The sequence below is a fragment of the Gracilinanus agilis genome, chromosome 3 (genome assembly GCF_016433145.1).
Source record: "Gracilinanus agilis isolate LMUSP501 chromosome 3, AgileGrace, whole genome shotgun sequence".
NCBI lineage: Eukaryota > Metazoa > Chordata > Mammalia > Didelphimorphia > Didelphidae > Gracilinanus > Gracilinanus agilis.
In genome coordinates, this window is record NC_058132.1 from 130,599,950 (window position 1) to 130,622,149 (window position 22,200).

Sequence of the window (22,200 nt, forward strand, 5' to 3'; positions counted from 1 at the left end):
GGAAAATGGAGCATTCCTCTGCCCATGTTGGCTGGGTATGTGTGCCAATACTTCACCAACACAGGGCTAGGCAATGGGGGTTAAGTGATTTGCCTAAGATCACACAGCTGGGAAGTATCAGTGGTCATATTTGAACCCAGGACTTCCTGCCACCGGGCCTGACTCTAGATCTACTGAGCTACCTAGTTTCCCTCCAGGTTGAATTACTTTAAAAAATTCATTTTTGTTTTCACCTCAAAATTCTCTTCCTCTCATACACTCTTTGAGAAAATAGGAAAAATAAAATACACAAACAGGTGTAATTAAGCAAAATAAATTCCTGTATTAGCCATGTACAAAGAATAAAAACTTAAATCTGTACTCTTGGGTTAATCACCCTATCTGGAAATAGGTAGCATATTTCATCATGAGATGATGAGTATACAAACATATATATATATATATATATATATGTATACGTATTTAAAGCACATATATATGCTTTATATATATAAGCATATGTATATAAGATTTATCTTAAATGTGATTATCAATAACAGTAGCATATTGTCTTGAAAACAAGAACTTCAGGAGACAAAAAGATTGAATAATTTACTGTGGCACCTTAAGTAAATTATTAGAATAACCCAGAATGGAATAAGTTTCTTGACTTTTAAATTGTTTCCTAGGCAAAGCAGAGAACTGAGCAATTATATAGATAATTCAATCAATATTAATAGTTAACCTGTATAATATAGTCCAAAAGAACAATATCTTCTGTAAATAATAGGGTTTCTCTTTGCCTGAATTCATCAGATAATTATTATTATATCTCAACTATTCAGTTTTCTTTTATGTAAATTCGTTAATTAGTAAACTTTTTTTCAGACCCTGTTTCAGCAAGGTGCACTGCTAGGCACCTTAGGGGCAAAAACAGACATAAATCATGGTGCCTGCCATCAAAGGGTTTATAATCTAGTGTGGGAGATAATACAGGTAATGGAATTAAAAAATGATAATTGCCAAACTATTGATATGATAAAGGTTGTATACAAGTTCAGGGGAGAAACAGATCACTTTTTTTTAGGAATAATCAAGGTAAACTTCATGGATGAGATAGTATTTGAGATAGGCTTTGAAGTATTTCAAGTAGTATTTTAAAAAGGAAGAGATGAGTGGAGATGAACCTAGGTAGAAAGAATGACATACTGTTTTAGGTATGATTAAGGAAAAGATTTTGAACTTTTCAGAAAATTATATAGTCTGAGAGTTGGATAAGTCCTCAAGAATCCATCTAGTTCAATCCTTGCATAAAAGTAATTCCCACTCTGATATATCAGATCAGGTCATCTAGACTTAAAAACAATAATATGCCTTTATTAAATGCCTACTATTTGTAAGGCACTATGCTAAGTGATGGGGATATAAAGAAAGGGAAAAAAGAAAAGCAAAAAATCTCCTCCAAACAGCTCCCTGCTTTCAAGAGCTTCAGAGTTCAATGGAATACCAACCAAAAATGCAAACAAATAAGTAAAAACACAAACACACACACACAAAACAAACACAGGATAAATTGGAGGTAATTTCATAGTGAAAGAAATAAAAGAGAACTGGGAAAAGCTTTTTACAGAAGGTAGGACTTTAGCTGAAACTTGAAGGAATTGAGGAGGTGGAGATCCTTTGGGAAAGAATTCAAAGTATATAGGAGATGCAGTTGTCATATTCAAGGAAGCAAGGAGCCTGGTACTCTTGGATTACAGAATAAATACAAGGGGAATATGATATAAATAGACCAGAAAGGTAGGAAGAGGTTTATATGATGGGCTTTAAAAAGCTAAACAAAGGTATATTTGATTCTGTAGTCAATAGGAAGCCAAAGGATGGGAAGGGAAAGGGAAGGCTGATATGGTCAGACATAAATTTTAGGAAGATCAATCTGATGTTGAAGAGAGGACAGACAGGAGTAAGGACAAACTTGAAGCTGAGAGACTAACCAGAATTCAATTGAAATAATCCAGGTGTGAGGTGATGAGGGTTTATACTAGGGTGGTAGCAGTGGCAGAGGAGAGAAAGGCTTATATACCAAAGATTTTGTGAAGCTAGAAACAGGACATGACAACTGAATAGATATGGGGCGTGGTAAGAGAATGATGAGGATGACAGCTATAATGGAAGAAGAGAAGAGGGCCTAGGACAGAGATTTGAGAGGCAACAATGGTAAACAGATTAGCAACCTGGATGAAAATCAAGCAAAGGAGATTGAGATAAGAGTAGTCAGGCAGGTAAGAGGAAAACTAGGAGAGAATAGTATAGTCATGTAAAAAAAATTTTGAGGTAGGTGGATGCAGGGATGTGTGTGTAGGCATAAGAGAAGCAGCCAAAAGAAAGGGAGAACCTCAAAGTTCATGAGGGATAGGATTACAGAAGGGAAAATCTGCTGGAGAAGGAATGATAGAATGGGATCACTAGTGTATAGACAGAACATTAGCCTTGGCAAGGAGAAGAGCTACCTGTTCATATGAGACAGATGAAGGAGAAAGCAACTGAGTGAAGTGAGATGAGAAGGAGGGTAGAAGAGGAAGTTCTTGGTGAATGACCTTTATTTTTCCCCAGTGAAGTGAGACAAGGTCATTAGTTGAGAGGGTGTGGAGATAAGATCCATGGGAGGTTTGAGGAAGCAAGAAAAGATTTGGTTTAAAAGTCTTTGCTTGAAAATCTCTGAGAAGGTTTAACTCATCTCCCCTTTAAGTAAGCTCAATCTGCTTTTGGACAGCTCTAATTACTAGAATGTATTCTTGACACCAAGTCTATATTAGACTTTTTACAAATTCCATCCTGGTCTGATCCCTCCTCCACATGACAATCCTTCAAATACTGGAAGATAGCTAAACTTCTTCCTCTCTCGTCCCTCACTGCCAAACTTAATCTCTCCAGCTGATCTCATATATCTTGGATATTAACTTCCTATTTGTCATTTCTATTCTGTCACTGCCAATGTAAAAGATCATATTCATTTGCAGGAAAAGCAGAAACAAATAAAAAGAGAACTGATCAGCTCTGCATTTGCTAGTGAACATTCTCTACTCTCAAAGCAAAGGTCTCATTCCCTTCTATTGTTTTTTCTCTAAATGTAGCTAAAAACTCTTTTGGTTCTACCAAAAGGGTGCTGTTATGCCAATCTTAACTCATTCTAAGCTGCAACATTTTTAACCCTGTTTTTACAGGATGATGCCATCCTAGTATATTTATCTTATAACCTTAATTTGCTTCCTGATTTGGACATTTTTAAAAAGTCTGAATTGGCTGTTAGTCCACTGTGAATCCATATCAGTCTTCAGATAAACCCAATTTTCTCTCTTCATTAAATTATTTCCCTTTATGTCTTCAGAATTTCATTGTTGAACATCTCCCATCTTTCCTGGGTTGAATTTTCCTGACTCTAATATGCTCTATGGAATTCTACGTATCTTTTCCTCTGAATCCTTTTAGATTAGCTTTCCCCTAAATCTAAGCTAAAATCCTTTGTAGGCTTAAGTTATTTGGGTTAGATTTGTAAGAAGTAATATGTAAGAAATGTCAGCAAGTCAGGTAATACATATTTATTAATTGTCTTCTGTGTGCCAGGAACTGTGCTAAAAGCAAGGGATACAAAGAAAGGTAAGAGTCCTTACTATCGAGGAACTCAAAATCTAATAGGAGAAACAACATGCCAACAACGATGTACAAACTATATAAATTGAGCATAATCAACAAAGGAAAAACATAAGAATTAAGAGGAATTTAAAAATATTCCTTGCAGAAGATTTTCTATTTTAGTTGGGACTTGAAGGAATCCAGAAAGCAGAGGTGAGGAGGGAGAGAATTCCATACATGGGGAATAAACAGTGAGAAGGATAAAAATTGGGATACAGAATGTGTGAGGAACAGAAAAGAGGTTGGTATCACTGGAGTACATGCAGAATTCCTGGGAATATAATAGGAAAGAAGACTATAAAAGTAGAAGGGAGTCAGGCTATGAAGGGGCTTTGAATACTAAAGAGAATTTTATTTTTGATCCTGGTTGTAATAGGGAGCCACTGGAGTTTACTGAGTAATGGGTGACATGGAAAGACCTGATCACTGATATCTGAAGAGAGGATGCAATGGAATAGGGAAAAAATTGTGGTAGGGAGATCAATCTGGAGTCTTTTGTTATGAGTCATGAGGTGACGATAAGACTGCACCAGGGTGGTAGGAAGTTAAGAAGAAAAAGGAAGATATCATGAAGGTAACTAAATGTTATCTTCTAATGTGCTTAAAGCACATTGGGTAGAGTCTCTATAAAAGATGAGAAGAGAATGAAGACTAAGAAAAGATTGTGATGGCATGGCTTACATTCTGAATTGCAATGAAGTGAAAATATTTGTCATATGATGAGATAATAAATTCATTAAAGTACTTAAATGTAAATATAATGTTAAGTGATAATAAAAAAAAGATTATCATCATCATAGTAATTTTAAATGACACCTGATTTATGTAAGCACCTTAGTTACAGTTCAAGAACCTACGAAAACTGTAGTTTAAATTTTGATATAGAGATTTCAAATGAACTGCAATTCTACTTCACTTCTCATTATTGCCAGATGTGCCAAAGGGGGAAAAACATTCTAATGCAAATGAACTCTATGTCATGTGTGGGACACAGAATCTTTCCATTAGTTGAAGAATATCATTCATTTCTAACTTCACACAGTAAAATAATCAATTATAAATTTCAGTTATGCTTTATTTTCCATGAAACAAACTATACTCCCAGAGCCAAGCCTGAATCAAAAGTGAATTATGGTCATTTCGGTTTGAAATCACCTCTAAAATTTTTGTGTATTAATTTCATATTTTAAGCAAAGGATACTGCTAGCAAATTTAAATTTTTAGATGGTTAAGGAAATCAAAAATGTAACTGTGCTTCAGTGACTCACTAAAAATTTTAAAAGGCAATGAAAATAAGAATGTAGTATTATAAATATTAAAAACTACTTGCTTGGCATATCTTTAGCATTCATTTATAGTAACAGTTTGCTATAGCAGTCATTAGTAATCGCATATGTGACTTGCCTCTTGAAATAAATATCTTGGAAAGGAAGGGAGCTAAAACTGAAACAGATAATAGTAAGAAATTTAAAAAGCAATTCTATAACCATGTGGAATTGATATCTTTACTGTAATTTGAAAACTCAGGAAAAAAGAAAGATGTAGGGGGAGTAAAATTTTTCATTATGATTATATTGAAAGACTGATACTTTTTCCACTTATTGAGTAATTAATTTGGCCTATTTGTATATCAAATAAAAATGAACAATTTTCAAAGTAAAATTTTTGCACTTATAAGACCATATAAATATCCCTCATAACAAAAAGAAAATTGTTTAAATTGCGTCTAAATATTCTAAAATAATCCGTCAACAGGCACGAGATGAAAACAAGAGTAACTTTTAAATCAACATACTATTATGTATCTATTTATACAGAGAGATCACAGTTGTTAAAATTATTAGGAAGAACCAGAATTGAGGATTAATCTAATTTCTTATTTGTTACTGATATATAGTGTTATTTTTGAGTACAAATATTACATACTATTATATTCCTTATGCCCTCTACATATTGTGATCCTGATGCTATGCATTTTAATGAATAATCTTCTAACTTGGTGACCTCAATAGTCTCTATAACACCTCAACAATCTCTATATCAACAACAATTAAAAGGATCTGGGAAATAAGGGGAAAAGAGAAAATTTTATACTTACTACCAGTGGCTTTTAAGTCAATAATAGCCATTATTAAAGATACTGCATTTTTCTACATTTAATTTGTCATTCTGAATTATTTCATTTCTAAAAACCATAAATCTTTAAAAATTTTATATTTTAGAAGTATATTTATGTTACTAATAATATTTATTAAAGAACAATCTTTAAAAATAGTACAAATTTAGAAACCAAAAAATACCAATCTGATAATTTACCCCTCTTAGAGTCTCAGAAATTGTAAACAAAATCTCAACTTTCTATTTCCAATCTCTTGAATGAAAATAATTTTATTTCTCTCACTGGACTATTTTTAAAGATTTGCTATTCTGACAATCCCATAGTCAAATAACCCCTTTCTTAATAACACAAAGCCTCAAAGTAAATATCTACAGGGGTTATTTGGCCACGGAATTTTCAAAATAGCAAATTTATTAGATTATGAAGCTCAACGAAAGCAGGAACTAAGTCATACCTAATATTTTATTTTACCTGACCCCTAACATAGTTCTAAGGATCATCGTAGTCATTTAATAAATGTTTACTGAATTTCGTTAGTTATATTTTTTCTCTAAATGCTGGTGAGTACTCACATTTTATCAGTATCCTCTGACCCTCTGACTGGCAGGCACAGCCCTGAGCTCCAAGGCCTTCTTTTCAGGAGGGGGTTCAGTATAGTTTTCTCCTCTTTTCCTCCCAGCTAGATTGCTTTTGGATTTCATTGGGCTTTTCTATCTAGCAACCTGCCTCATTCCCAGCAATAGTATTTTACCAATTTTTTTCGCCACAAGCATACCCTGTTTCTTTGAGCATTCTAAATTAACAATGCAACTTGGTATCTATGTTCAGTTTTTTATCTTTTAAACACATTGTAAATATTAGAATGAAGTTATATTACATAATTCCATGTATTCCATGGAAACATGATTCCAAATGAAGCTTCCTTAGAAAGGTTGGTCTATCTTGTACATTATCATGCACATTTGGTACTACAGATAAAGTACTATTATATAACCTCAAAACAAATGTTCAAATGATTTTATTGTACTATAATTTTTCTGTAAAGAATATTTCTCCAAAGGTGGCTCTAAGAATTGTACACCAGCAAATTTTTGTAACTGGCTACTTGAGGCAGAATTTTACACTATGAAGAAGGTAGAAAAAAAACCACCATAGTCTTAGAGCCAAGAGACTGCAAATGAAATTCTGGCCCTGACATATAAACCTTTTTGAAGCTCAGTTTCCTCCTCATGGGAATAATAAGATATATGCTAACTGCTTCACAGGGTTACTGGAAAGGAACTTTGTATGTTATAAAGTACTACAGAAATGCCTAGAAAAATAAAGAAAAAAGTGTAAAATCATTGAATATAAGGACCTCTTTGGGAAAAGGCAATATCTTTTCCATAAGAAGTTATTTTATTAATTTATCAGAGTTCTTTGAAAAAAGAGAGAGATGATAAAGTGGACTGAGCAAGAATAGTGATATTTAATTTAATTTAACTTTCAAAGTGATCTTGAAAACATTCTAAAAGAACTCTTTTAGAATAATTACTATGATACAAATAAGAGAGTAGAGACACTTTCCAGTATGCATAAATGTTAACTAACACTAGAAAGCTTTTGAAACTGGTGCAAATCTTAGACATGTTGAGTTTGATGTTCCTGGATGATATTTATGAGATAGCCATGAAGATGTTAAACATGCAGGACTAGTGTTTAGGGAAGAGTTAAAGTCTAAATATACAGAATTATCAGAGGTCATCTATAGAGACCTAGATGAGGCCACCAAGAGAAAGAGTATCTAGAGAGAAGAGAGAAGATCAAAGAGTTTTTGGGGTTCCTCTGGATTAGGAGGAAGCAAGCAGAGAATGAACCAGTGTTTAGCCATTTTATATAGTAAAATGCTAAGCTAATAAAGAAAATCCATAAGAAGGTTTCACAGAACTACATGAATAGGCAGTAAGGTGGCAGATGGTGTTTCTCCTAATAGAAAAAAATAATTCTTCTTACAAAATGGGCTTTAATTTTTCTTGGTTATGATTCAGGAAAGGGATCTTGGAATAACTATAGACTTTTTCCATTAAGAAATCAGTATAATTTAATATCCAAGAGGGCAAAAAACAAAACAAAATAAAATAAACAAACAAAAAAAACCACACACACACACACACACACACACACACACACACACACAAACTAGGAACCATTAGCTAGTATTTAAGAGATCAAAACCTCATAATCTTGGCCTGCACAAAATTAAAGCAAATCTAAACCTAAAATTCTTTGCACAATTCTTACCACTCAAGAAAGATATACCAAGACTTAGTTCAAAATCCATGTACTATCAAATCTCTCAAAAGTCATATATGTGCAGAGTGTTGTATGTTTCAGCCTTTAAGCTAATACCAAATATGGAATTCATGACTCAAGTTCAGGAATATATTCTTTTTTCCTTGATCATGTTACAAATCTTCTATTGTGCCGTTTTCAAATAATAATTATTTTCAGTGAAGAAGAGGTAAAAATCAGTAGTAAGTCTGAGAACAATGATGTGATGATAAATTTTTTGTCATATATCTGAAGTTTAGTTATATTTTATCCATTAAATGACAAGTCACAAAGCAACATTCTTTTCTGTCACCATCCTTCATTCCTAAGATAATTTAAAATAATTTTTCTTTATTTTCCATTAGAACACTTTTCCCTACAGAAACAATGCCAGTAAAGCTTACAGCATACTCTATTCAATTTAACAAATACTCACTGAGTCCCTACTGTACAAGAAGCTGAGAAAAAACCAGGTTTTAATAAGATATTGTATCATCCTCCCTGGCACTGTCTATTAACTGCCACACATCAATATTCCTATGAGTACTGAGTATCACACAAAATGCTTTGTACATAGAAAGCACTTAATTAGTGAATGAAGGAAAATAAATTCTGAGTTTCAAATCAGATTTCCAGAAACAAAAGTCCTCTATGCTATAGCAGCAGTATTTTGGCCATCCTTGGCTAAAGTGGTCCAGCTCATCAAGCACTTATTGAATACCTTTTATATGCAAAATACTGTGATTAGTACTAGGTATATGAAAATAAAAATGAAAAACATTTTCCCCCTCAGCTATGGATAGCAAAATTCAGAGGAGGGATGAAGATATTAAGAGATTAAGAAGTAAAAGACTGGGGCAGGGATGGGTAGGACCTCTTCCAGGCAGGAAATGTAAGGGCTATGTCTCCATTCTAGAAAGATTCTCTATTACTTCTTTCTATAGTTATCACACTTTACTTCTAGTCAGGGTTTTGCCACTCCCAGACTTACTGTAGAACAGTTTAAAAAAATTTAACCTTCTGTCTTAGAATTGATACTAAGTATTGGTTTCATACAGAAGAGCAGTTAATGGCTAGGCAACTGGGGTTAAGTGACCTGCCCAGGGTCACACAGTTAGGATGTAGAACAATTCTTAATGATTTTTGTATTAGCCTCCTTTAACAAAGAACCCTTCTCAAAATCAAGTTTTAAATGCATAAATATAATAAAAGTAGCATTACAAAGAAAATAATTATATTGAGATATAATTACTGAAATATTACGGTAAAGCATTCCTGATGTAGAATAAAACACAAATTTGATACTTGGATACAATTTCTGCCTTTGAGGAAACCATAAAACTCTTTTTGTGATTTTTCAGTTTTAAATTGCTAGAAGCTACAGAAAAGGAAAGGGCAAAAATGTCTCTCTTAAATCCTCATTTTAGCCTTAGACCTACTTGGGAAAGAAAAAGGTATAAATAAATAACAAGAACACATAAGGTGCCTAAAAATAGATACAAGGGCTTGGGATAAGGGGCAGGATGGGGATTGATGGTTGGAAGGTATATGATAAAATGGAACAAGGCTAGAAGCAATGCTAGGTGAGATCTGGAACCAGCAATGGAACTTGGGGGAGCCACAGGGGTGGACCTGGGCAGAGAAAGGGAGTAATAGCTACACATTTCATGCTCATGTGTCCTCTCACGACAGACTTTGCCCTGGAAAAGCATTCGAAGCAAGGTGGGCATAAGTGCTGGTCTCAGGTAGCAAGAAGGATGGATAGTAGTTAAAGAGAGGGGAAAAGAGGAGGGAATGGAATAAAAACTTCTGTGGCTGGAAAGAGCATTGTGTCTGAGGCAGTAAGTACTATGTAGACAGCATAAATGAAATAGGGATATGTGTAAAAATATGAATAGTTTGCAATATGATTTTTCTACAACCAGGGTAGAACTTGTTATATAAGATGGTAGACTTCCTCTAATACCAGGAATATAACGTACTAAGTCATGGACATACATTTTTCATGACTACAATAACAATCGGAAATGCAATATGTAGTTGTGGCACAGCTTTCCCGTGTATACATCCATATTCATGTATGTATGTATATATGTATGTATGTATATATATGTATGTATGTAGATGGATGTCTCTGCATACAGACTCAGAGACATATGCAAGGCCAAGCCTTATCCTTTACATGTGTGACAAAGAACAAGTCATTACCTGCAAGGTTGTCGATTTCCTTTTCCTGAAGTAAACTGACTGCATCGTCATCTCCTTCTAGCATGAGCTCTGTTTCTGCATTCTGGTTCACCACAGCTTGACTTCTGAATGTTTTCTTTGACTTCAGCACATCTTCTTCAGTGCCTGAGAGCAATAAAATATTATCATTTAGGTCATTCAGTTTCAGATTTTTAAAAAGTGAATACACATTTGTAAGTTGTTTCTTATAACAGCAGCATACCAAAGGCAGATATTACAAAACACCATTCATTACTTTAGAATGAATTGCTAAGATGTCAGTTATTTCAGGTGGTCACAAGTTATGTCTATTTTTTAATCTATAATTAGAGGCAGGATGTTTAAGTGGGTAAAGTGCTGAGTTTACATTTAAGAAGACCTGGGTTCAAATCCTACATCTGATATTTACTAGCTGTCTGATCTCATGGCATGTCATTTAACATCTAAATACCTCAGGAAAATTCCCTAGAACTTTTCTGCTAAGTGGCAGACAGGTGGGATTGCAATCTGAATTAGTGGAGGAGTTCCAAATGGGATTCTATAGCAAGGGAATCACAAATGCCTCATGTATATTTCATTTATATTAGTTATATATGTGTGAAAACATGCATCTCATATAAATTAGCTGTGATGCTGGGCAAGTCACTCAACCTTTTACTACCCCAGGCAAAATTCTAAGTGTATACATTGAAGAGCAGGTGCCATCTTCATTGAGGAAGTTCTCATGGGTGTACGTAGGTATGGATAGGAGTATAGTCTAGAACAATGAAATCACAGGTCTGATTTATATATACTTATCTTTCTTTCTATCTGACTCTAACATGACTCTATTTAACTCTTATCTACTCTGATAGTTCTTGAAGACTGTATTAATAAACATGAACTTTTGTAGATCCCATGCCAGGTTGGAAAGGCTTCAATATGGTCTGAGCATCTGAGAACATGTTAGCCAAAATCTGATGAGGTTATTATTAGAAGACTGTTTAACAATTCTGAAATATGCCCAAAGGGGAATAAAACTGTGTATACCTTTTGATCCAGTAATACCACTGCTATGTCTATATACCAAAGAGATAAAAAAAAATGGGAAAGGATCTGTTTGTACAGAAATCTTTATAGCACTTCATTTTGTGGTGGCAAAGAATTGGAAATTGAGGGGATGCTCATCAATTGGGGAATGGCTAAACAAGTTGTGGTACATGTTGGTGATGGAATACTAATGTGTTATAAGATGTTATAAGAAAGGATAAGAAAGGTGATTTCAGAAAAAGCTGGAAAGGTCTGCAGGAACTGATGAAGAGCAAAGTAAGCAGAACTGGGAGAAGAGTATGATGATTATCTGCGAAAACCTGGCTACTCTCAGCAATGCAATGATCTGGGATTCCTTAAAGACTTATGACAGGGGATGCTATTCACCTCCAGAGAAAGAACTATTGGAGTCATCTTTCACATCAGCTTAGCTTTGGTTTTATTTGGGGGTTTTGGTTATATATGACTTTGTTCTTACAACAATGACCAATATGGAAGTGTGTTTTGCATGACAAAAAAAAATTTAAAAACACTGAGGTAACCACATCAGTGAAATCACTGAAGTACTGAAATAAGTATACAATGTCAAACTGTTGCCAGTCCAAGAGGCATTTAAAATTGTACAATCCTGATGAAGTTTAAGAAAATGAAATTCTATAGGATAAGGCCTGCATTCAGAAGAATCACTGGACTTGGGGTCAGGAAGACTTCTTTTACCATTTACTAATTGTGTGACTGTGGACAATTCATTTAACTTTTGTAAGCAACAGGCTTTTTATCTGTAAAATGAGGATGAAATAACTGTAACACCTACTTTACATATCTACTTAAAGTTTCATTCAGATAATATATGTAAAGCAGTTGGCAAAAAAATTGCCAAATAAATGTAAATTATTATAATAATGAATAAGAAGGTCCTAGGAAACTTAAGGGAAGATTAGCAGGAAAGAACTAACAGGGATGACAAAGACAAACTTTACTTATTTAATAATTTTTAAGGTATTGACATTGACAGATTATTGTTTAACTTTCTCTGCTAGGATGTCAATTTTTTTGCATATAAATATGTCATTAATGAGTTTCATTAAATAATTCAAGAGTGAGAATCCTAAGTATTATCTGTAATAATAGCTAGGATGTATCATAGTGGAACTGTTTGGAAAAGTTATACAAGCAGATTTTTAAAATAATGAAACAAATATGAATTTTTCTAAAATTACCTTTTTTTCCATTTTAAAATAAAATTATGATAAAGCTGGGTCTATAGACAATAAAACTTTCAAAAGAGACTGAAAAATCTAGAATTTTTGAATTACAGAATTTGAGATTTGGAAAGAACCTCTGGTTGAACAAAGCTACAGAAATAATCATTATTATAACATATCCCACAAATTAGTGTCTAACATTTGTTTGAAGCCCTCCAAAGAAGAACAACTATTAGACAGCTCATTTCACTTTGGGCGGGCTCTAATTGTGGGGAAGCCTTTCCTGACTTCAAGCTTAAATTGGCTTCTATGCAATTTTTACCTATTATTCAAGGTTTTATTCCAGCACCAAACAGAAGTCTAATCCTTTACCCACATTATGCCATTTACCCCAGAATCATTTCTATAAGCTAAACATGCCTCAATTCTTCAACTGATCATCACTTGTCATGGATTCAAGATTCTTGACCATCCTGGTTGCCCTTTTCTGGACATTTTCTAGTTTGTAATGTCTTTTAAAAAAACAAACAAACAAAAACTTACCTTCTGTCTTAGAATAAAAACTGTGAATTGGTTCTAAGGCAGAAGAGTGGTAAGGGTTAGGCAATGGGGTTTAAGTGACTTGACCAGGGTCACACAGCTAGGATGTATCTGAAGTCAGATTTGAATCTAGGACCTCCTGTCTCTAGGTCTGGCTCTAAATCCACTGAGGAACTTAGTTGTCCCCTACAATACCTTTTTTTTAGATAATGGTGTCCAGAAGTGAATATAGTACTCTAGATAGGGTCTGACAAAGAGTGTGTTGTTGTTGTGGTGGTGGTGGTGGTGGTGGTGGTGGTGGTTGTTTGGAGGGAGAGTGGTTGGAGATGGTTTGTTTCCCTTTTCCTAAAAGTTATGTCTCTCTTACTAAGGTGCAAGATGACATTATCTTTTTGGTTGCCATCTCATACTACTGATTCATTTTGAATTTGCAGTCCATTAAAACTCTAAGATTTTCTTCAAAATACCTCTTACTTCTCTCATTTCACATAATTTTTTTAAATCGGCGATCACATTCTCTTATATCTAGTGTAATAAGGGGATTTTTGGATTTAATAAGGGAATCTGCAGGATGTAATATGAGACTGAAGCTGGGGTAATAGCTGATAGGAATAGGGAATAAGGCAAGGCAAGGGACCCAAGGCTGGAGGCAATCAAGGGAATAGACTAGGTAGTAGGGAAATTAAGGCAATATAGTGGATGAGGAAGGTACGATGATGAAGGTTGGTAGTTGGGGTGGTAGGAGAAAATAAGGGAATGTCTGAGTTTAGGAATATAACACTGAGGTACCAAGGATTGCAAGGGAGAGGATGCGTTAATCTAAGGCAGGCAATAGCAGTAGGGAAACACAGACTGGGACCCAGGTTAGAGACAAACACTGAAGGGAAACAGACTGAGCCCTTTAAGTAAAAGGACACTTTTACTGAGCAAGGTTAGAGCCAGCAACAGCCAGCTTGAAAGTGACTTGAGGCTTTAGTCAGTTTCACAGGAAGGGACTAGAAAGGAAGTATTGAAGTTACACTTCCTTCAAAATGGATACCTCAACTTCCCTCAAACTCCAGAGAGTATGTTATTCCTCTCTCTCTCTCTCTCTCTCTCTCTCTCTTCCTCCCTCTCTTATTAATCAACTAAAGAAGTAGCCACAAGGTCTTGATTAAATACAAAGGGGGTTTATTGTCTTCTAGGATAGATTGGCAGGGTAGGGGATACAAGGTAGTCCTAACAGCCCCTTAGAGAAACTTCAGGTGGGGGAAGGGAAGCAGGAATGTGAGACTGAGAAAGGACCTGCCTTAACTCAGCTCTCAGGTGGTTTTGTAATCAATGGGGTTAGGAAAGTTGGATACAAAGAGTCAATAGATAATTTGTTGCAAGGGTAAGCCCTATTTGACTATTTAAAATATCAAGTTTAAACTAACACTCTGAACTACCCTCCTTTCAAACCCTCACAGGAATTCAGACAGGGAAAATGAAAGTGAGAATAAGGTAGGGTAGGGAGATTCAAAGGAATTAGCTAAATTAACAAATCTCAAAAGAAAAGCTACAAAATATAGGCCAGGTTTCAATCTAAAGAAGGAGCTCAGATAGACCCTAGTACTCTCCAGGAGTTCCCAGGATCAACTGAACTTTTCCCAAGATTCTAAACTCCTTAACAGACAGAAGAATTCTGCAAAGTCAGTTATGCGCCCCCCCCCCTCCCCGCACTACACTAGTCCAACCATAAATTTAATCCCTACAAGGATAAGAAATATTTCCTGTGAGCTCTACTGGATTGGTACATTTGACTATAGTAGAAAGTTTCATGAAACATTCTGTATTTAAGATTTAGTCTCTGAGTAGAGTTAAGTTCTTGAATTTGTACTCAATCATTTATTGGTTTCTCCTACAGTGTGTGAATTCCTTTTTAACTGTGAATAAAACAACAAATACAATGTTTTTAAAGAAAGTTAAATGCCTTGTTAATTTGCTAGGTTAGTGAAGAAAATACTAAGTTGTTTTACATTGTTGAAATTAATTAACAAATGAAAGGTAATCTGCTTATAAATGGTCTCTGATTTCCTTACTTTCACTCTTTCTCCTTTTGTAAATAAACTATCATAAAAGTCATTCTCACTTGAGTAATAATTCCTGGCGACCATGCTCTTATAAATTTAGTCCAACCCTTCAATATTTTACCCCTTACATTCTGGCTGACTACAAAGGTTGTGACAAGTACCCTCAATCTCCCTCAATTTTCTTGACTTTTCCTTTTTATTTGTTAGTATCCCCAAGTCAGCTTTTTAGTAGCTTGTTTAGAGTCTACAATTCACAGATGCTAGACAAGGTAAGTTCAATTTTTTTCTTTCTTTCTCCTTAAAATAAATTTAAAAACAAACAAAAAAACAGCTGAAAATTACTTTGCCTGCAGTAAGCTGGCTGTTTTTCCTTACCAGCAGCAAGTGGGCTGCTTTGTTCCTTAGAAAAAACTAGCAGGGAGGGCCATACCTGGGGAAATGCTTCAACTTCCCTCATACACATACACATATACATATATGTATGTATGTATTTTAAACTATTACTTTCTATATTAGAATCAATACAAGTATCAGTTCCAAGGCAGAAGAGCAGTAAGGGCTAGACAACTGGGATTAAGTGACTTGCTTAGGGTCACAAAGCTGGGAGGTGTCTGAAGCCAGATTTGAATCTAGGTCCTCACTTCCTCCCTACTCCAGGCCTCACTGCCCCTATGGGATATTTTAATCAACTTGCATTTATTAAGTGCCCATTATAATTAAGGAACTATGCTAATAAGTACTGAGGAAACAAAGAAAGGCAAATGATAGCTCCTGCTTTTAGGAAGCTCACAATTTAAGGAATGAGCTGAGGAAGAGATAAAATAGTATGAATTCAAAATTGGTTTTTCTTAATGTATAGCTTAGAAAATGAGCAATGACTTGATTATTTGTAATTACTTTAATGTCAAACAATTCTGAAGAATAGTATTTTTGGTTGTATTATTTTAACTGTCAATTTAATATCTAATATCAAGAGAAAGTTAAAAAAGACAACCTTTTCAAGGTTACAAGGTTTATGTAACAGAAAAAATATAATTTCCTATAATTTCTTTCATCTTTAGAAATGCATTAGAAGATTGGAAAATTAATTCCATACCAGTAATATTTAAAATATTATAAGTTTCATGAGACAATGCTCCTCTGTTTCTTTTTCATATACTATATTTTATAACTGTGAGCATGTTAAAAGAGTTTTGACAAAATAAAGTGTTACAGAAAATACTAAAATTGAGTTAAAATGTAAACACTTTGTTTTAAATAAATTGTATTAATTTAGTTTGAAAACTTTGGGAAGTTGAAAAAAGTTAATCTGGAAAGTGATATTTAATAATAACTAAAAGCAAGGAATATTGGGATAACATTCTAAAATGACTACAGCATAGGTAATGACATGATCCTATTCAAAATTTCTACAAAAATTTTCAAACTTGTACACACATAAATTTATTGTAGACCCAAGTCAGTAGTGTTGTGATAGTCTCTAAATAGTTTATTGTTAAGTAGTAGTTTATAGTTCTTATCATGACAAAGCTAAAAAAAATGCCTTTCAACTGTTGTACAGAGAAGCTATTGTGTGTCAATAAACATTTTTATGCTAGGCCATAGTGTTTCTGGGAGAAAATGCTAGTAATTACACTACAAGTAATTCACTACAACAATTTTTCACTGACCAGTAAATAAATAGTTTTCTTTTTTATAAATTAGGTAGTACACTTATATTTACATGAAGGTACAGTAGGAAAAAGGAAGGTAGGTGACAGTGGATAGAGCACTAGTCCTGGAGTCAAGAAGACCCAAGTTCAAATCTGACCTTAGACACTTAGTAGTTGGATGACCCTGGCAAGTCACTTAACTCTATTTACCTCAGTTTCCTCATCTGTAAAATGAGTCAAAGAGCAAACCACTCCACTATCTTTGCCAAGAAAACTCCAAATGTGGTCATGAATTGTCACACAGGATTGTAATGACTAAATAACAATGGAACAACCACTGGACTTGGAATCAGAAAACCTGGTGTCAAGTTTTGATTCAAAAATTTCCTAGTTGTTAAAATTTTGGACAACAAATTTACCGTTGTTGTATCTTAATTTCTTCATTTGTGAAGTGGAAATAATGGTTTTTACATTACAGGATGGCTGTAAGGATTGAATAAGATTCTATAGATAAAATATGTGTATGTATGTATATATAATATGTGTGCACATATATGCATATTACATAAAACAAATTTGTGCATATAAGCACATGCATATATACACACACATGCAGATTCATCCAAAGATAGATGCCTGTATCTACTACTTTGTAGTCATAAAATCTTACTTTCAGGGACAATATTTTTGTAGGAAAATTTTTTTGATTAATACAATTACACAGGTAGATCTGTTTTTAACACTGAATAAAAACCATACCATATCAGACAAAAAAGGATTCCAATTATCTCTTTTCTTTTATATCTTATGCCTTAACTTTGGACCTTGACACTGATAACATATGCAACATAATTGATTCTCACTGTAAAGCATTTTGAACACCAACAAATTAAATAAGTACAAGGATATTTAAAATAGTGGAAATGAAATATTATGTTTATATCTACTCAGTTTCAATGAGAAGTTGAAGCTATTGTTAATTTAATAAATATCATAACCTAACTTCCTTATTCTTTTTAGTTTGAATTAATTGGATAACATCTAAATTCCTCACCTTGTTACATGCACCGAGATAGGTTTAGATGAAATATTAGAAGGTAGCTATTATCTACATTATCATTAAATTTAAAAAATTCCAACTTCAAATCTGTAATGTATTTTCTTCACAAATAGTATATCTTATCATTAAAAATGCTCACAAGGGGCAGCTGGGTAGCTCAGTGGATTGAGAGTGAGGCCTAGAGATGGAAGGTCCTAGGTTCAAATCCGGCCTCAGACATTTCCCAGCTGTGTGACCCTGGGCAAGTCACTTGGCCCCCACTGCCTACCCTTACCACTCTTCCACCTAGAAGCCAATGCACAGAAATTAAGGGTTTAAAAACAAACAACAAAAAAATGCTCACAAATTTAATGCAAAATTAAGCACTAAAAGAGATTATAGTTGTAACAATCCCAGTATTTCTAAACTCATAAGTTATTTTCTAAGGGGTTCTCCCTGTGTTTAAAGAGTAAGTATAATGTTCATTCAGGTGTATCACAATCTAGCAAGTAGGAAATAAGGTAAAATTTCTAGACTCTATGTAAAGGTGTATGCTAGTGTTCAGGCACTAATTAAAATTCCATGTAAATAGCAATAATTCTAGGTGGTAAACACAATATACAGATCAGTTATGCTTGCAAATAATTTTAAAGGTTGACTAACCACAGAAGAAAATACCTAACCCCAACAGTTATTGCTCAATGGAAAGGACATCAAGGACACTTGCAAGTAAAAGAACTGGATCAATATTAACGCGATTTTCATTTCATGCTTCCCCAACTCCAGTAAGCTGACAATATACTCTGATTATGTGAACTGCCTGAGAGTAACATAGAAAAGGTTATTAGAGCAAGAGGTGGAAATGGAATGCACTTTTTATATTGACAGGTCTGCTAATAGAGTATACTGATTTTCAAAGACATGCAATGCATTTTTACAATTTGGTTCTGACAGCAAAAAAAGGAATTTCATTTATTTTTAATTCAAAATATTCATATGTAAGCAAGATTTCTTAGGACAAATCACCAAAGAGGTTGTTCATAAATAGCAAATGTTTTCAATAGAAAAATGCAATTAAAAAAGGTGAAAGAAAATATGATTGAATTTAAATGTAGGACTACATAAGTATGAAACGTTAATGCAATAATCTTCTTAATAGTGAATGTAGAAAATGCATTCTATGCTTTTCAAAGGAAATTTGATAAACCATGCTTTTAAGAATATATATGTGATAGCAAATATGGAATCTTTTTGCATTTAGGACTGGATGTTATTTTTGTAGGATTTTGATTAGCTACCCAATAAAGGATTTTAAAGAAAATATTTAAAATAAGGATATATTTTATTGAAAAATAAAACTACAGTTTTTACTTGTGGAAGAAAATCTAGAATGCTCTGGGATTCACTTCCCTCATCTGTGAAATGTATGAGTTAGACTAGCTTAATTCTAAAATTTTATGATGTAGGAAACAGAAATAAAATGTTTAATTCAAAGCAGAAATTAAACAAAATTATAATGAATTATTAAAAAATTATTGGTCAGTCAACAATACACTTAAATAATGCAAAACTGGGCTTATTATTACCTAGCCTTGGCCTATTGGTTTTTGCTGTTTCCCACAATCTAAGGAGAAAGAGCAGATGAAGAGTATTTTACCATCTTTATCCAGTTGAAAACTATCTCTGAAAGGTACTGACAGGTATGGATGACTTCTATCAGTCTTCATTATCACAGATAATTTTTTCCTTTAAAAATCTTGAAGGTTGGTACATGGAAATAAAATGAGGAATAAATTCAGGTGGTGAAGGATTAGTATCATAGAATTAGGTTTAAAAGGAACTTTAAGTCATCCATTCCAATCTCCACATTATATAAGGTATGGAAACTGAAGCCTAGTAGTAAAGTGACTTATTTATCTAATGTCACATAAGTTGTTATGTAGCAGAGGTCAAGATACAAATCCTTTAACTCCTAAAATTGAATTCTTTCCACTAAATTCTGTCCAGTAAATTCCACTGAATTCTTTCTAAGCTGAGGAAGGATTGTAAGGAAGGGGGTTCCATAGTGCTGAATGCTGCCTTTCCAGATGGAGAAGGGGGGATTGTCTGCTCGGAAGGTTGCAGAACCATCATGCTAATAAAGTCCTTACTGGCATCAGTCCTCCAGCTGGAGACATGAGATAGTAGGACAATAAATAGTACACACAGAAAAACAGACACATACATAGTTGGGCATTAAAAATAAGCTTATAGTCCCTTTATCTTACTCTTTAGCTGGAGGGTAGGAGCACAGTCATTTGCAGTACAGGCTAACTTAGGGCTGTGATATTACAGTGGTTGGCAGGGAGTTCATGGAAATAGGAAGGGTTTTGAGAGCAGTGAGATTAAACAACTCTGAAGAAATATACTATTATTAGAGGAGTAAAGAAGAAAGGTAAATGGGAAAATAAAATGAAAAATAACCAAAGGGAAAAATAGGCATGAAAAAAGGGGAAACAGGAAGAAGAAAGGGAGGAATTGCAAATGGAATGGTATCATGTTACAAAGGGGAAAGGAATTGGAAAGGTAGAAATGACAATGAAAACAAAGAAGTTGGTTAACTTCAATTCTGCTGATCTATTCCTAAATTCGATTTGGTTCTAAGCCAGTGGAGACTACTAGGCTAGAGGGAATCTCACATCAGGAACATGTCTGGGCCAGCCAGTTGTTGCCAGTCTAATATCTTATTTTTAAGCAGTCTAGGTATAATTTGGAGCTGCTCCCAAACTTACGTCCAACATGGGATAAGATTACCAAACATCAGGCATCTATTGGATGGTCCGACACATAACTGACTTGTCTGATGCCTTGAGACTATAACCAGGAGGTCAGGCATCTCGCCTACAGAGTAACAGTCCATCTGATTCCTATGCACACTTAACTGTTCTCCTAACACATTTCACTTCAAAAGCTTAAGGGGTTGATTTTTTCAGCTTTTCTTTAGATTTATATATCCTTCCTCTCTGGAGAAATAGTTCCATGTTTTGTGTAAAGTAGAACATTCTTTTATTTGTGCTTAATTTATATCAAATTTCAGTGGTATTTAATTTTATTGTCATGAGGTTTAGCAATCTCATGCTCATATATTTATACCTTTCATAATTTTAAAGACTTTAATTATGGTATTGCATTATACATGCTATAGGATGAATAAAAGCAGTATAGTGAGGTAACTACTGCTTGCTCAGTTGAAATAAAGACCAGAATCATGGTAGGCAGGAAATTTCTTGAGTGTACTACAGTGTCTTATGCTGCACACGAACAGTGACAAACTGAGTAACAAAAATGGTGATGATGATAATAATAATTATAACAATCCATCGAGTTTTAAAAAATTCTTTAAAGAATAAAGTGGAAAGGTAACTGTTAGGGGAAAAAGTGACAGGATTTCTTGGAAGCTTAGCAAGAAATATTGTAGATGGGGAGAGTAAAGAGGCTAATCATCCTAGAGTTGTCCAAATTATACTATTAAATCATGGGTCTGATCATGCGATTTATTCCCTTGCTCAAAAAGCTTTAGTGGATCCCTTTGCCTCTAGGATCAAGTATAGACTTCTGTGTTTGGCATTTAAAGTCCTTCACAGTATGGATCCAAGGCTTAATATGAAGTTGTGACTATTGAGTTCAGATCCAGCCTAGACACTTATTAGCTGGCTAATCTTGGGCTAGTTATTTAACTTTTTCTTGCCTCAGTTTCCTAAACAGTAAAGTCAGAAAATTGAACTTCAGATAAAATTAGAAAATTAAGCCTTTTAGACCTTTTTAACTTTAAATCTAAGATCCTGGTATCTTAATTTTTTCAGTTTTATTACATATTATTCCTCTTCATATACTCTACAGTCCAGTCAATCCATTCTATTTGTCTCCTATATGATAATCTAGCTTCTGTCTTCATTTTGTTTGTCACATCTTGAATGTTTTCTTTTCAGCTCTGTTTCTTGGAACTCCTAAGTGGGGATCACTATGGATAACAAAGCATTATTAATATTAAACCTATATGTACCAAATGTTATAGCATTCAGATTGATAAAGGAAAACTAAGTGAGAGACAGATGGAAATAGATAACTAAATAATAATAGCAGGAGACTTTAATTTTCTCCTATCAGAACAAGAAACATTTAATTACAAAATAACCAAGAAAGAAGTTAAGGAGATGGATAGAACCTTGGATAAGTTAAATATGATAAATATCTGTAGAACCCCCACATACCTGCATGAGCTTATAATCCAAACATAGTTTCTGGTGGAACAACAACAGTTAAGGGAGCCTATTCTGCAACAGTTTTACTTTAATACTCATCATAGTATGGAGATAAT

The 22,200-nt window shown here is 34.0% G+C and overlaps 1 protein-coding gene across 1 annotated transcript in view; it reads right to left on the minus strand.

The window, feature by feature from the left end:
- NBEA (neurobeachin) overlaps positions 1–22,200 on the minus strand; it is an 800,789-nt gene that overhangs the window by 240,469 nt on the left and 538,120 nt on the right. The window contains exon 40 of the mRNA XM_044668958.1: positions 10,310–10,453. Within this exon, the coding sequence (XP_044524893.1) occupies positions 10,310–10,453 (144 nt within the window). The remainder of the gene's footprint in view (positions 1–10,309; positions 10,454–22,200) is intronic.